Source organism: Photinus pyralis, unplaced genomic scaffold (genome assembly GCF_008802855.1).
Source record: "Photinus pyralis isolate 1611_PpyrPB1 unplaced genomic scaffold, Ppyr1.3 Ppyr1.4_LG1, whole genome shotgun sequence".
Lineage (NCBI taxonomy): Eukaryota > Metazoa > Arthropoda > Insecta > Coleoptera > Lampyridae > Photinus > Photinus pyralis.
Window position 1 is genome coordinate 42,742,292 of NW_022170249.1, and position 15,574 is coordinate 42,757,865.

The 15,574-nt window shown below is 35.7% G+C and overlaps 1 protein-coding gene across 1 annotated transcript; it reads right to left on the reverse strand.

Annotated features, from left to right (window-relative positions):
- Positions 1 to 4,023: 4,023 nt before the first annotated feature.
- Positions 4,024 to 11,894, reverse strand: LOC116161462 (phospholipase DDHD2-like). Its single transcript, XM_031474812.1, has 11 exons — positions 11,802 to 11,894; positions 11,633 to 11,756; positions 11,281 to 11,582; positions 11,026 to 11,179; positions 10,327 to 10,550; positions 10,235 to 10,282; positions 10,012 to 10,186; positions 6,351 to 6,446; positions 6,117 to 6,304; positions 5,793 to 6,067; positions 4,024 to 5,747 (listed from the first exon to the last, which is right to left on the reverse strand). The coding sequence occupies exons 1-11, from the start codon at positions 11,892 to 11,894 to the stop codon at positions 5,678 to 5,680; spliced, it is 1,749 nt and encodes a 582-aa protein (XP_031330672.1). The 3' UTR covers positions 4,024 to 5,677.
- Between the last annotated feature and the right edge of the window lie 3,680 nt (positions 11,895 to 15,574).

A 15,574-nucleotide genomic window follows, 5' to 3' on the forward strand; every position in this document is an offset into this window, starting at 1 on the left:
AACTTGAATTACATATGATTTATTTATTTACAACTAATTATTAATGAATAAGTCCTTAAATAAATTGATTTAGATAATTATTATTTATCACTCACCTGCTCTCAAATTTACAACATAAATATTAATAACAAACGAGCGCGAAATCACGTCTATCAATTTTCAAGCTTCTAGAAAACCATGGAACATTCGCGAAGTCCGCATATCACATTTCATAGAAACAATGATTTGCATCCGCGTTCGTTCCGTATCGCTAGTGACGAATCTTAAACCGACTTGATGGCGCCTCGATGGCGGCTGGTTGCGCTCCGATATCCGTCTGTATTCCTAGAAATTTACAATAGATTTTAGAGAACTTTCTTTGCATAAATCTACCCGAGAAGAATAACCAAAATGACTTATTCTAACTATGTTGACTCATAGGTGATCCCAGTTCCCATATCCCAAACTGGTCTTACCTTTATGCATTAATAAACGTGCAGAAAATGAATGGTTTTTTTTAAATGACACTGGCGTACCTAGTGGCTTACACGCAGTATTGTTAAGTTTCTTCTTCTTCTGCTTACCTCCAATATTCGCAACATTAAGAACATCACTAGATTGTGAGGCAGGAGCTACACTAAGCTCATGTATAATCAACGTTGACGAGATATCTATCGTCTTACCTTCGTTCGCTTTCATAGTAGGTATCTCGACTTAAAGGACTCTAAACGCTTAGGTAAGATGTGGAAGACCTTTGGGACGAACACCAACTCAAGAAAATCATCAACAATTTCAATTTTGTGCATTTTTTCGAGTTCCTTCTCTTTTCAAGTTGGTCATTCTTCTGCTCGTTTCGGTGGTTTGATTCCTTTCACGTACCTATTCCATTTTACAGCTGGACGTACTCGAAGGCAAAAGGTATCCGACAAAACATGCAGAAATATAATTCGCACAAAAACAGTTGCGCTACGTAACCTACACTTCAGATCCCGGGAACCCGACATGATTCGACTCCTACGGCTGCATCCCTTACAAAATACTACAGCATCTTCCGATGATCATGATTAGTTCCTTTCGGTAGAACTTTTTATGTAAACTGTTACGTCACCCAAGCGTTTAAAGAACCAATATTTTTAGTTTTCCAAGTTTATTCTTTGTGCTTAATTATACATGGACCTAATTAGTTTAGTGCTAAGTATTATTCGTGCCTTTCTGATAAACTTGATCCAAATCAATTAAAAGCATGCGGTTTGGGCTGAAGGAACCCATCCAGATAAATTTGAAATGTGTTGGTTTGTTTAGTAATTGCTCAAAAATTAACAAAAGCCAGTTGTATGATAGGTGTGAGGTAAGGGCTTATAAAAAGATTAACGCAAATCCTAGTTAATAACACTCCATGATTTCGTCCTGGAGTTTGTGCGAAATTGCCTTGTGTACACAAATGGTGCTGGTAGCGCATTTTCATCATTCGGAGATATAATATGCTTCAAGTTAACCTCTCTTTACAGTTCTGAGAAACATGTAATAAGAATATGAAGCTTTCGCGATCTGAAACAAAATTAATGGATAACGATTCTGAATAAATAAACCACCTTGTAAACACGTTTGCCTATGCCTTAAGTAAAAAACACAAAAAACTTTAGGCGCCAAATTTTTACTTTTACCGTCTAAACAAATTAACTCAATATCAAAGGATTGAACATAATATTTCGATGACCAGTTACTAGATCGGAAGAACAAGCTCAATGCAAAAGAAATAAATGTGCCATTTCTTCTGTATGATGCCGAAAAAGTCAGGTTTAGTTCCTTGTATCGTATCTTCAGGACTCTTTCAGTACCGTTCAGGTATCCCCTCAACTATACACCTAGTACAGCGCAACTTTTTTCGAATTTTTGTTACTGCTTAAAATGTCTGTATAGTTTCCCTGACAATTCAGAGTTGTAGAGGGTACATTCCGGTCCCTATTCAATCTTCTAATAGTCAAGGAGACTTCAAAGACTATTGGGAATTTTTGTGGCAAATCTGCATCTCCGATCATTGAAACGTTCTCTAAGCCAAAGGATTCAAATGATAAAAGGATAAAGATGCGTTGATAGTCATAAGTGAGAACGCAATAACAAAACCCATTCGTTTTGCAATTTTTTTATTTGGTATTTACATAAGTACTTCTACATTTAATGAAATAATTATAACTTATTCACGTTTCTAAACTTCTTGTTAAGTTGCCTACAAGAGCTTCGGTAACAGTTTTTTTTTCGCTTGAAGTGTATAAGTACTCAGAAAAGATAATTTGAAAACTTTTGGAATAAAGATAAGGCAAAAGCTTGCATTGGCAATAAGATAACACAATTTACTACCACCTTCCTGAAATAAAACTTTCTGACTTTCAGTAGATCCACTACTGATCCTTTTTATGATGACCGACGCTTGTTTTCCAATACCCAAATTACATATTTTTTTACATAAGCTGTAGGGCATACACGACGTCCCTTATCAGTTGTCGCAAAAGCCGGTCACAACGTGCTGAAGAATTCAATCGATTCCTTGCAAGGATGCTATTTGTTAGGAACTTCGGACATATATGACATTATCTTATTAAACTGGGGTTGCTTGGGAGGCTATGAAATAAATTTTCCGGCGCACTTTCTTATTCGAAAGCGTCCCGCAGTGTTTTGTGTGTTGATTTATTGGCGCGTGATTTGAATTCCTTACAGTTTTGCGAAAAGGAGAATTTGAAAATTAGTTTTGTAATTTAATGGCCACTTCCTGCTTGTTCGAATGGCGTGCTAACGAATGGGAGAGGCCGGACAAATAAAAAGCAGTATAAAGTGCACAAACTTATATAAGTAGACGTATAACGATAAAACACGACTGTGACTTTTTAAAATAAAAGAGAATTAAATTATCCTTAGTCGAGATTGAAATAAGTCGCAAGTGTGAAAGATAGCGTGACTGAAATGGGAACTTGCGAAGAGACCCGAACATATTGAACCATGTCTTTCAATGGACTAATTTTAAATTTAAAAACCACTGAACTATAATTATTAGTCTTTTCATCTATTCTCTTACGAAACTGTGAAAATCCAAAATACTCAAGCTTTGCGGATTATGTGCTCCTCCTTTCAATGTACTTTATACAAAATTACAACCTCGTGCATTTAATTACACGTACGCCAAACACAATTGTCTCTTTGAGTTTAGCGGATAGTTTTTTCTGACGACGCATTCGCGACTATTTTTCTAATTTTAGTTGGCGGTACAACTACATGCATGTGACGTTCTTTTTTATGCTTTTGAAGGAAATTGATTGAAGGAAGAATTATTGCATGTATTTTACTCATTTTTGTTTTATTCTTATGGGTAGGGAAAGGTTATTTGTTATTGAAATGCATTTGGGCTAGTTAAACGCTGGATTAAAGAAATTTTGGGGAAATTTGTGTATTCGTTTTAGAGTTTAACATTATTAAATTGCTAACAAAAGTCGTCACGGGTGTTTAGTTTGGGCCAGCCGAGTGGTTCTTGTGTTCCTTTGTGCAGGTCTTACTTGATATCTAGATAACTTACACACTCAAGGTGCCCATTAAGTTTATATCTCGGTAAATTAACGACTGTATACAACATTTTTCTATATAAAAATTGTTAAATTTTTTATTTCCCATTATGAGGCAACATTCAGTTGTTTTTATTTCACAAAAACAAATGAATAACGAAAAACAATTGAATTTTTTTAAATAGCTTCATTTGATAGAGACTGTTTTCTTTTTTCAATGACGTAATATGTTAGAAAATTATTCAAAAACATTTAAAAACTATTTAATAAGTGATTATATCAATAACATTAATCTAGATATCCCATATCAAAATAAAATAAATGAACGTGTACGTACGTACAAAGGCCGCAAGAGTAACATTTTCCCCTTTGTTGCCAGTGATAAAATGTGCTGCGTTTTTGTTGGATTGCTTCAAATATCAGTTGTAAAACTAATCCATTCAGCCATGTCGAGAAAATTTACCACTTTCGTTTAGACTTTTTCGTATGTTGCTAGAATCAGAGATGTTCGAAATAATTTTTCAGTTTTACCTCTGGAACGAGAGCGCATATTCGGATCGCCGTAGTTCAGTCTTTTGAAAGCCTCGTCTTCAACAAAATTATAGGGTAACATGTCTACTATTATGAGGTCCATGATTGACTTGCCAATTTTCAATGCTTCGGGGTGATTATCTGGTCACTTTGTTGGATGGGTTCTTCCAATTGTCTATTGGAGACTCAGTTGACATTTCTTCAGAATATTACGCTGCGTTTGGGGAATCAACTTTATCTGTTCTTCTTACTTTGTTTGTATTTTTAGCTTTTTCCGAGATATTCCTTATATTCGGTCCATTCACCTATGCATCTTTTGTAAATGGTTTTTAGTATTAGTTGCGGTTTGTTTGTTTGGCATTGCACTACCGAGTGACAATTTTTTTGCACATATTACAGTTGGCAGTAATCTATTTTTTAATGAAATAATTAAACTATAATAATTAAAGCAGAAGATATAAAAGGGAAGCAGGCAGTGCTTGCGAGAGTCTCTACTTAATTGAAAAAAACGTTTAGGAATTGTAGTAGATAGCTTAGGGATTTTTTTACTTTCAAAAAATTTTTCAACGATCGCCATTTTATTTGAAAAAATAAAAAAAAATAATTACAGCGAGTTATGACGATATTTCGAAAACCCATTCGAATGCCTATAACTTCAAACCGGGGCACCACATCAAAAATTGGAACTAAGAAACGTTGTTTGTTTTAATGAGTTATTGTAGAAATTATAGAAAATCGGTCCTAACTATGGAAAATATAACTTCTGGAAGATGACCCTCTTCTCCATTAATGCACATTAAAAGCCTATCCTGGAAATTCTCCATCATTCCACTAGTTTCTCTTTCAATGGCTGCTAATTCTCTACAGCGAAAAGACACGACCGGCGGGCCCTCAGTTACCGATCCGCCCCCACTACCACCACTACGCAATTCAAATCCGACCGTACTTTTTGTGCAATGCCAGACGTTTTCCGTAAGCGAATGGACAATTTTCTAGAATTGGGTTAAATGTAGATTCTGTATTATTATATCTAAATCGAAATTATGTTGAAAATTATAGAAGATATACTTATTTCTAAAGTGACCATTATTTTTGCACCACCAGGTATATCATTATTATATGCAGTGGAATTAGTAAACAGTTAAATGAAATATTACAAATGAATAGGTACATGCATCCCAAGAGCAGGTGTAAGCGCTTTAGCTGAAAATTCAATTGCAAAAGTTATGTTTCTCATTAAAAACAACTTGCCTGCTTATTAGTTTTTCGTACAGATACTTTTACGTGTTATAAACTTCCTACGACTGCTCTTTAGTAATTTGTAATAAGAGCATGTAAATGTTTGTTTTTACGAATTTCAGGTACACCTAAAGGTAAAGAGAAATGTCATGGATACAGTGCTACCAACAAAAGGTATCGAATGCGACTAATTAAAGATCACTTTATATACAAGGCAAAAACATCAACTATTATGTGCTTACTATTATTCAGTCATAGAAAGGAAAAGAAAATAACAGAGACTTGCAAAAGGTACCTAGCGATTAACTTCTAGGGTTATCGACTTATCGTTACGATACACATAAATGAAACGCTTATATTAGAAGAGTTTATTACTTCTAATTTCGAAATCTTCCTTTGCCGCCGCAAAGTTCCTCTAAGATGTACAGAATTACATCATCCGAATCCCTACAATAACATACCTTGTGATAGTGTATTTGGAAAGTCCCTTACCAGTAACAAGCGTGGCTCGTGATCCCGCAGACGTACTCGTTAAGAAATTCCACGTCACTACCTTGCAGTGCGTAGTCGATTCGTCGACCTTTATTTAACATCCCCAACTCACCTTTGGTCTCCAAGTTTTCATACCTGCTTGTTAAATCATCAAGAATATGAATATGCGAATGGCTCGATGTTGCGGTTGAAAGCCCAGTCGTACGCAGAAACAGAAGACAGCTCGTCACTGTTTGCTTGGCACTTGCAGTGACCTTAACTAACGCGTTCTTTATCTACACCACAATCTTAACAGATGACTAATCATTTCATATTCATACGTACGCGAGACCTCCTGGATCCGTAATGTGGCAGTACAGCTGGCTTCAACTTCTCCATTTCCGCACAAATTAAAGGTTCAATTCTGTACGCGACTGGATCGCAGGGATGGAAAATATTCACAAACGTAGGACACGTGGGCAATTTAAAATTGACACCCAACATATCCACTCCTCTGACGGTGAGAAATAAAGCTAATGGGCCAGTGATCTCGATGAGAACGTTTGCGGGTGTAATTACCTATCGGAGATCCCAGCGTAAACAATCCAATTGGGCGGAAAGGTAACTGTGGATATTTAAGGTGAATTTGCCCGTTGTCATTTTTGTTATTGCCACCTTCAACAAATAATATGCATTAGATTAGAATAATACTGTTTAATGGTATCTATCATTATTTGCTGAAATATTGAGCAAATATAAATACAGTAAACATTCTACCACTACCCCGCGTTTAGTAAAAGTGGTACAAACGGCAACGCATTTCAGGACCATTCATTCTATTTCTAAACGTACACCAGTTTATTTATTGCAACGAGTTTAATTTGAAGTAATAAATGTGACGGTTACGTAAGGGACAACTGTGAAGAACCAAGAGAGCTTAGACCTTGTTTATGTTAAACAGGAATTGTTCTGCTCTTTAACATATAGGTACCCAGAGAGATCATTTACATCAAAAAGTAACGCAGTTTTCACAGAATTTGGTGTTTGACAGGTGAAATTTCAGCATGAACACCTGAAATAAATCTTGGGCTCAAATAGACAAATTTGACATAAAAACTATCTGGGTCGCACAAAGGATTCGAATACACAGGATTAAGTGAAATGGCAAAAATTTATTCCGAAACACATGAAAGTTTGTTTGGACTCAATACCCCACACGCAGGCGGTCAAACAAATACAAAAACATCATTGGAATAATGGATTTTTGATCAATTTACCAAGGTTTCTGTTATTTTTGAAAAACTCATTAATAAAATCATTTTAGCATATTGAGACCAGTTTGTGAGCGATTCGCTATACAACCTAATCCTCAAATATTTGATAACCTCTTGAATTAAACGTTCCGAAGTATTCCCCTGTGGATATCTTATTGAACAAAATCCTACACTCAAAGCTAATCTAAACCTGTCATTACTAAAGTAAGTCGCGTTGCCGGCTACGTACAAAACTTTCCCTCTTCTACTTTATGAAATCATCTTCTCGTTTGCGCCTTCCGTTACCGCTGCTTCTCATTTATTTTCTATCTTAAAATTCATCTCTTCCGCCTCTTGGCTCTTTCTCTCTCTTATTGATTCCAATGAAAACAAAACCGTTTCCTTCTATTCGATTTACAAAAATCTCATTTTCCCTTCTCGTCTATCCCCTTCTTGACATATCATCCGCGATTAAATTGTTTCTTCCCAACGAATAACATTTTAGCTTCGTTATGCAGTTGAATTCCGATTTTCTTTGCTTTTTGCTGCTTCAGAACTTGCATCTCTTCTTCTTCCCTTTGAACGTCCTCATTTTGCTTATTGTAAACTTCAATTTCTTGCTGCGTAACTTCAACTACTTTAACTAGAATCGTTTCTTCAATCTCTTCTTTTTGGTTCAGTTTCTCTTCTAACTGCATTTCATGTGGTCTGCGTCTGGTACACTTGGATAATGACTTCGTATTTCTTCTTTAATTCCAGACTCTCTCAAGTATTTTGATTCTCGTCGCATCCATTTTTTCACTCAAATCCCCCTTCAATTCCTTATTCGACTCCGCCATCGATGGTCTTCTTACCTCCATTTCCATCATAAGCGCGGCGAAAAATACCATCCCTGTGTCTTCTTCATTGCAAACACCATTTTCTTTTAAACGTTCTTCTATATTCAAATTACTTTCTATTTAAAACCCTACCTCTATTTACTATATTAACTACCTACCTCTCTTAATGAACCCTGATCCCGATTAAATAAATGTCTTGGCACCCTTCCCTAAACTTCCCTAAATTTGACCTAAATTTCGCATTTCCCTGATTTGCTTCACGTTTTGGACGCCAAATTCATAATGCTGTGTGGAAAGGCGCCATCCACAAACCACCTAGCTCAAACCAAATCAAAATTGAAACAAAATTTTATAATTCTCCTAATACTGACTTAAGACTTCTCAATTTGAGAGACTGGGTGGCCTCGATCAATTTCCAAAAATTCCAAAGAATTTAATACAACATTTGATTTGATCAACACCTGAAATAAATCTTGAACACAAATAGAAAAATCTGACATGGAGACTATCTGGGCCGCACAAACGGTTCGAATAAATACACAATTAATTGATTGACAGTGACAAATATTTATTCAAATACACAAAAAAACAAAGTTAAACCAAAATCCCTGAAAGAAAGAAAAGTTTACAAAGCTTGTTTTTGATACATTACCCCGCACGCAGACAGTCGATAAATAAAATAAAAAAAATCTTAAAATTATTTACATTTTTCTGTAAGAATCCATACAATCTGGTCGTAAAAGGTTTGTGATATTCAGGCGCAGTTAATAAAGACGCAAAAACACTGGCTGATAGCTTCAGGAAACTTCATTCTTTTTATTAAACTGAACTAATGGCCCTACTTTGAATTTTGCAAGTATAAGCATTTGCTTACTTTTATTCATACGGGCCATTGACTCGCACTGGTTTGATAAATAAAACATTTTCAAAATCTGCATAAAAATCTACGTCGTTTGATGCAACATTTTCCTATACCCATCATCAGAAATTTTTAAAAATTTTTCACGTTTGATTACTTTTCTTTTGAGCCCTGTACCTATTACTCCAATGGCTTGAATTTCAAATAATCGTCCAAAATCAACAATACTGGCTTCATGCTACCTGAGAATGATTTAAATTGTGATAGCCCTTCTACACGGTGATTTAAAACTAACGGTCAATTTGAATAACTTTAAACCTTAAAATGTGTTTTTCAAATAAAACATGCTTTATTTCCTTGCACTTTCAAATTCTCAAATCCTGGCGGGTTACCTTCATACGAACTCTACAGATGCTATAAGTAATTATGTTACGAGGCTTCGATAATGCTGCAAGTGCGTGTTACAACGGACTAAATTGTAGAAAAAGTGTATCTATTCTGGAGTTAATTTAAATAGATTCTTGTAATTTGCACCATTGCAGAAACAAATGGGACTGGTTGCTTGCAATAAAAACCCTATCGTCGATAGCATAAAATGCAGACGAAATCAATAATTAATTAGTTTCAGGATTATTCACACGAAGCGGCATCCATCAACGACTTCTTTATAAATAAATAAGTTTAGAGAAGTTGACAAAAGGTGGTAAATAGCAAACTTTACAATTCAAATTCCCAAAGGAGCTTGAGAAGCAAAACAATGTACCTTTTTGTTTCAAGAAAGAGGAGCTTGATCGATGTTGCTTTGGAATTGTATTCGAAATACCTGCTCTAAGAAAACGGATCGCGTTTAATTGAAAAATACGAAAAATACGTTTAATTAGTAATAAACGGCGGGTTTTATTTTACTCGAAGATTCTTTTCGAATAGGTTTCTGAAGTAAGAAAATAAAATTGTAAAGTACTTGATGTTGTGAAAACACTGGAACTCTTGTGGTCGTTGAATTTACAAACTAAATTAGATTGTTATGAAAGTTCGGAGATTCGTAAAAACAAACGTTTCCTCATGAATAATGACGAATGAGGCCCATTGGGTAAATCAGAGCTCACAAACTTTAATTTTCATTTGTAAATTAGTAGGGCCAGATTTGTATTTTCTTTTTCAGCTGTCGATGACAGCTTTCCTGTTGAAATGCGTACTTTTTGTTTGCCTTTTGTAATTTGATTATGTACTTTAAGTCTCTATGCATAATTTTAATTAAACGAGTTTGGAAGGAGACATTACTTGCTTACCTGCCGTTGTGAGATCAACATTCTCTTTCGCTTTTTGATGAAGTAACAAATCGAAAAGAATGACAGATCCCAGACTATGTCCCAGCAAAGACACTTCTCCGCAGAAGGTGGGATGCCTCTTTTTAAATAGCACGAACAAGCGAGTTAGTTCACTGCTCACCGTCTCGAGAATGATCTACAAAATTCGTCATCTAAAACTCGCGCAGCGTATTTCTATACCGACTTGGGAAAATGGAGCAGTTGAAAAAGTTGAGCAGCTAAACTCCTGATCCTGTAGAGGTTCTATTTTTTATATTCAACAGTAAGCCATCTTACCTGGCAGGTGGGGCTGATGTACAGCAAAATGTCTACCAATGTATCATTTGTAAAGTTTCTTAAGAGGGGCATCGTGGGGAGTGTGATTCTTTGAAGGTTCCGGTCGACATTTGCCTTTCCTCTGTGCACCTTGTAGTGCCAATTTATTGGTAACACTTCAATTCTGTTTCGATATCGTTTGTTTTGTTGTATGTGTTTTAGCGTTTTGTCTCTAAAAATGTCGACTGAAAATAAAAGGTAATTACACGTATGGACTGAGGCATTCTATTTCCCTAGTACTAGGGCTGTTTCTAAATGTGACGCACCAAAGAAGTGGTCAAATTTGGATTTCTAGATCAAGATAATTTTAGTCCGCAATGGTTCAAGTTATCTAACGTCAGGCAGTTCGAAAACCTATCATGAACACTAATTTCTGTCAGTTTTTTTGCCACACTAAAAATGTTTTCTTTTAAAAAAGGAGGGCGAGTGAGAGATTTTATATTTTCATCTCCAACAATCAATAGCCTAACTCCTAACAATACAAGTCAAAAATGAAGACAAAAATCAATGAGTCACAATAATTGGGGCTGGAAGTTCAATATTGCCAGTGTGTTTATGGCTAGAAAAATTCGACGGTACGTGAAGTTAGCGGAACCTGTTACGATAACTGACTCTACTCTACTCTACACTTTATTTCAACAAATAGACTATGTTAATTACCAACTTCTTCAATGGTTCGAAGTTTTAAATCACATATTGGTCCGATACCATGAACGGCAAAAATAAGATGTTCGACTGTTTCAGATTCGTCATCCTTAATATCAAACTCGTCATCGATTCCTCTTTTAATAGCTCTCGTTCGTCCAGGTATTTCCTGCAATTTTCATAATCAGAAAGGCCGAATTATGGTAAAGTCGACAATAAAACGCACATTTCAATAAAAAAAGAAGGCTAATAACTACGGAGGAAACTCACAGAACACGAAAGAGCTAAGGAATATGGGCCATTAAAAGTAATTGTATCCCCATTCAGTAAGACTGCGACACGAAACCAGTCATCCCTTTCATATGAGATTCGATATTCACATTCCAATATGTCCGCAATATGTTCTTCAAATGGTGTAAAATAATTTTCGTTATTTCCTTTATGAAACCAGGAACAACGTCTAACTTCGCACGCTGGCGCGTCCCAATAAACAGGGTTGCGCTTTCTCTCGCTCAAATTTACATCGTACCTTCCTCCGTCAGTTGACACTATGTTTACATTGTCCTTGCCACCTAAAAGTCAAGCACGAATTTGTCTTCTCGCGTTTTTATTTCGGAATTACGGTAGAGGTGAGCTTTTTCGAGTGCGGCCGAGTCCCGAACACTAAAAGCTCTCCAAATAACGCGCCCTTCCAGCTTTGTTTCACAGAACCAATGATAACTGGGAGCTTCATAACGAAATGGATACTAAAAGACGATGTGTTATGATCACTGACAGATTTAATAACGCACTAGACGTGTGTCTAATGTTATGATCCGCCTCAGTCTTCTGTATAGATTCCAAAACGTATTTCTAGTTAAAAATAGGTATGTGCCCAACAACATTACACAAAAAGTGCACCGCAACAGAAGCATTGCCACGCATTTCACTTTGCAGACTTTCGATAATAAACGGCCAAATAGGTTTGACGTTACGATTTGTGACAGATTTTGAAATTTATTTTCTATCAATCAAAGAGTAGCAATTTTAATCCTTCGTAGATATTACGGGTATATTTTTAATCAACAAAGCTTTGATATTAATTCGAGCATTCCACGAAAAAATAATACATTATTATTACGTATTAATTTCCGAAATCCTTTGTTTTTGTTACATTCGCCTCTTTGAACCGAATTTTCCAGGTTACGTGAAATGGACTTCAAACAACAATAATACAAGGTTCGCCGATAGAAAAGGAGCATTTGAAACAGTCTTGGTCTTGGTATTTATAAAATGAAGGGTGTATTAAGAAACGATCGAACGAATAATTGCGGGAGTCCGTATGTGAAGTCCTTATGACTAAACAAAGCTCTTCAAAGAAATGCATTTAATGAGAACGTCGAGAGACCACTTTTTGACATAACGGAGTATATTCTCATTACTAACGGACTACATCAAATAATGACTGTTTCGAACGAATAAAAATTAGTCAGAGAAGTGGTGTAACCTCGGATGTAACTGAATAACCTTTCTCAACAAAGGTGAAATTGTACAATTTTTAGTTTTGTTTAAAAATTCTTTGTGACTGCACGTCACGATTTATAGTTATTTATTATACATGACGATAAAGGGATATTTTAACCATTGAGTGAAACAAGGTTAGTTTCCCTTTATCGTCGTGTAGAATACAAAAGTTTATTTAACTAGTGGAAGCGATATAAATCATTGTAAAGCTTCTGGCAATTCTCAATTTAATTTATAGACGTCAAAAATAGCCAGCTTGGGATCTGCCGTCGCGATCGTTTCCATAGAAACAAAATCGTCATATGTTCTGAACGTCATTTTATACCGTGCATTTGAAGTAAGAATGACAGATGTCATTGGAATGCACAATCATTTGTTTCACTTTACCTATACTCCGTTCAATAGTTATTGTCCAAGTAGGTAGCCATGGAATTTTGTTTTTATGTTTAATAAAATTAAAACACCCTATCAGAATCGGCTGTGGAGTACGGGAATGTCTAATTTGACTATTTTGAGGTTAAACATCAGATTTAAATATACCTACTCTGTGGTTAAACGTTACAATGTTTTCAGTGATTTCACACTTTGTTTGCTACTAGACCTAATATGTTTATATATCGGCGTCATGGATACGTATCAGTCAATAGGGTACATGACAGTGGAAAAAGAATAAACAAATTTCTGTTTCATAAGATAGAGTAAGGTGCCAGGGTATCGCAAAATAACTTTATTTGGTAATGTAGACCAGAAATTATTATATTTTAGTAAAAATAAAATTTAAAAATAACGACATTTGTCATGTGATATCAAACGCCAATCATAGCGCGTGACGTCATTATCCTAATTGGCGGTTCAAGCAGCGATCCTCTGTGCGTTTATAGCGTTTGTCTATGTCTTTTAATTTAGTGCTTGTTGAATTTTATAGTGATTATATTATCCTAAAGTTTAGTTTTTTGAACCAGATAAGAATGGAAAGTAGGTATACGAGAGCTGATAGCAGCAAATCTGCCAAAAATTGATGTAATGATGTTGGAAATATTTCTCGCACCCAACAAAGATTTTTCCTCATTAGAATTAAGAAATAGTAAAACAGCCATATAAGTTTTGTATATTTTTAAGTTAAACTTAGATTTTTTGCAAGAAATGTAGTTACTTAAAAGAAATGTGTACAGATGCTTTGTTTTTAAGTCATCGAAGCTATCATATGAAGATGATTCAGTAAGATAGGTCTTTACGTAAGCGCAACTTTTTTACATTACTAACATTTTGTAGATAAAGGTATAAATTTATAAAGTAGTAAATTTTTTTTTGGAAAAACAACTTGAGTTTTTATGGCGGGCGCTCTTATGGAAATTTACATTGGGTGCAGGCGTACAGAAGACTCTTAAGCGTGATTGCAACTTATGCACAGTTAAGTCAAAATTTGCCAGGAACATAAGGTTCACGCAAAGCTGCAGTTTTCGACGAAGAAACCGACCACAACTTGCCATCCCATATGGGGGTTCTTGTGAATACAAAATAAAGCTTACATCAAAGTGGTCCTCACAAAAATAGTGTTGTTTCTATTGAATACGCTGGGTCTGGACATGCAAGTTGTAGCCACTTTTTCCGTCTGGCTTCTTTTTTGGGTACGGATATAAACAATTTATTTGGTGTCTAATTTAATGTACTTCCAGCAGTAGTAGTAGTCTTCATAATTGCGAAATGCAGCTAACACGTATATCCCTTCGGAATTCAATTGCTGGTCCAGTAGAACCATGAAAAATTTCCAAGGAAAATAATACGCACAAATTATTCTCTTGGCTTTACCATTAAGCTACTTTTACAACCCCTTAGAGTCCAAACCCTATTAAGTGGACTGGAGTGGTCAGTCCCTAACGCTTTCCACAACCCGGAGTACTAGTGTCGATAAAGTCTCCTTTATCACGTGTAACAAGTCATGATCGAGTCCGATTATTCGAAACTCTACTCCTGTATCGGCAAATGGCCGAATCGGAATCGAAAGTTGTTCAAAATGCCGTCTACCGCACACCTCAGGAGTAAACGTACGTGAAAAATGTGCTACTCATGTTAATATAGTTTTCTATATTACGTTTAATGAGCAATCGTCGAGAATCCTTTTGGATTCCTCTACTCTATGAAGCATTTGAATGATACAGCATCCTTTGAACCGGATTTACTGGAATCGGGTAGCACGGATCAGACTTTATCCATGAAGTCATAGCAATCACCCGCCTGGGATACTTAGCTGCGCCACATGTCTATGTGTACATCATGGTAGGGCACCACTTAGAGTAGTTCATCACGAAATCTTTTAAACTATTTACGCTGGGGTTATGTGTTTATAACTGTCAGGACTGTGACGTCATAGACACCGCCATGACACAAAACAGCGTTTTGGCGCTAAAATAAAAACCTACAATTCAAATTGCATAAATTTGCAATAATATGGTTTATTTTGCTGTAATATCATATTTTAAAGTTATAGTGGAGGTATATACGAACAGTTATAATCGGTTTTAAAAAATTTGTCATCTACCCTATTGTGATTTATAATTAAGCAAATATGCCGAAAATCATAAACTCAGATGCGAAAATGCAAATTTTAAAAGCCTACAGGCATTATAAGACAGACAGGCCAGACCTAAGGAAAGCGGAAATCTTTGCCCGGCTTATTGACATTTGGGATGTGAGTATTTATGCATTGAACTTAACTTTCGGTCTAATTTTGAGGTATCAGAAAAAACCATTGAACTTACTAAGGGACGCGCGGGAAAATTTTGATTTTGATAAGGAGAAAACTACTTTATATAACATTCTAAAATCAATCTGAACTTGTGTTTATTTTGAAGGAAGTTTTCCTTTACTGGTGACCCGAGTGCAAAATCATGCGTCTTCATCTTTTCCTGCAATCAAAAATTGCCTACAGTGGACCGGAAGTTCATAACGTGTTTTCATGCCAGTAAAACACTAATTAAGCGGTGAACGGCCATGGGTCATATGGATAATCCTTAATTTTTCCTAACACACCTCGTATAATTTAACTTAGATAAACAAACCC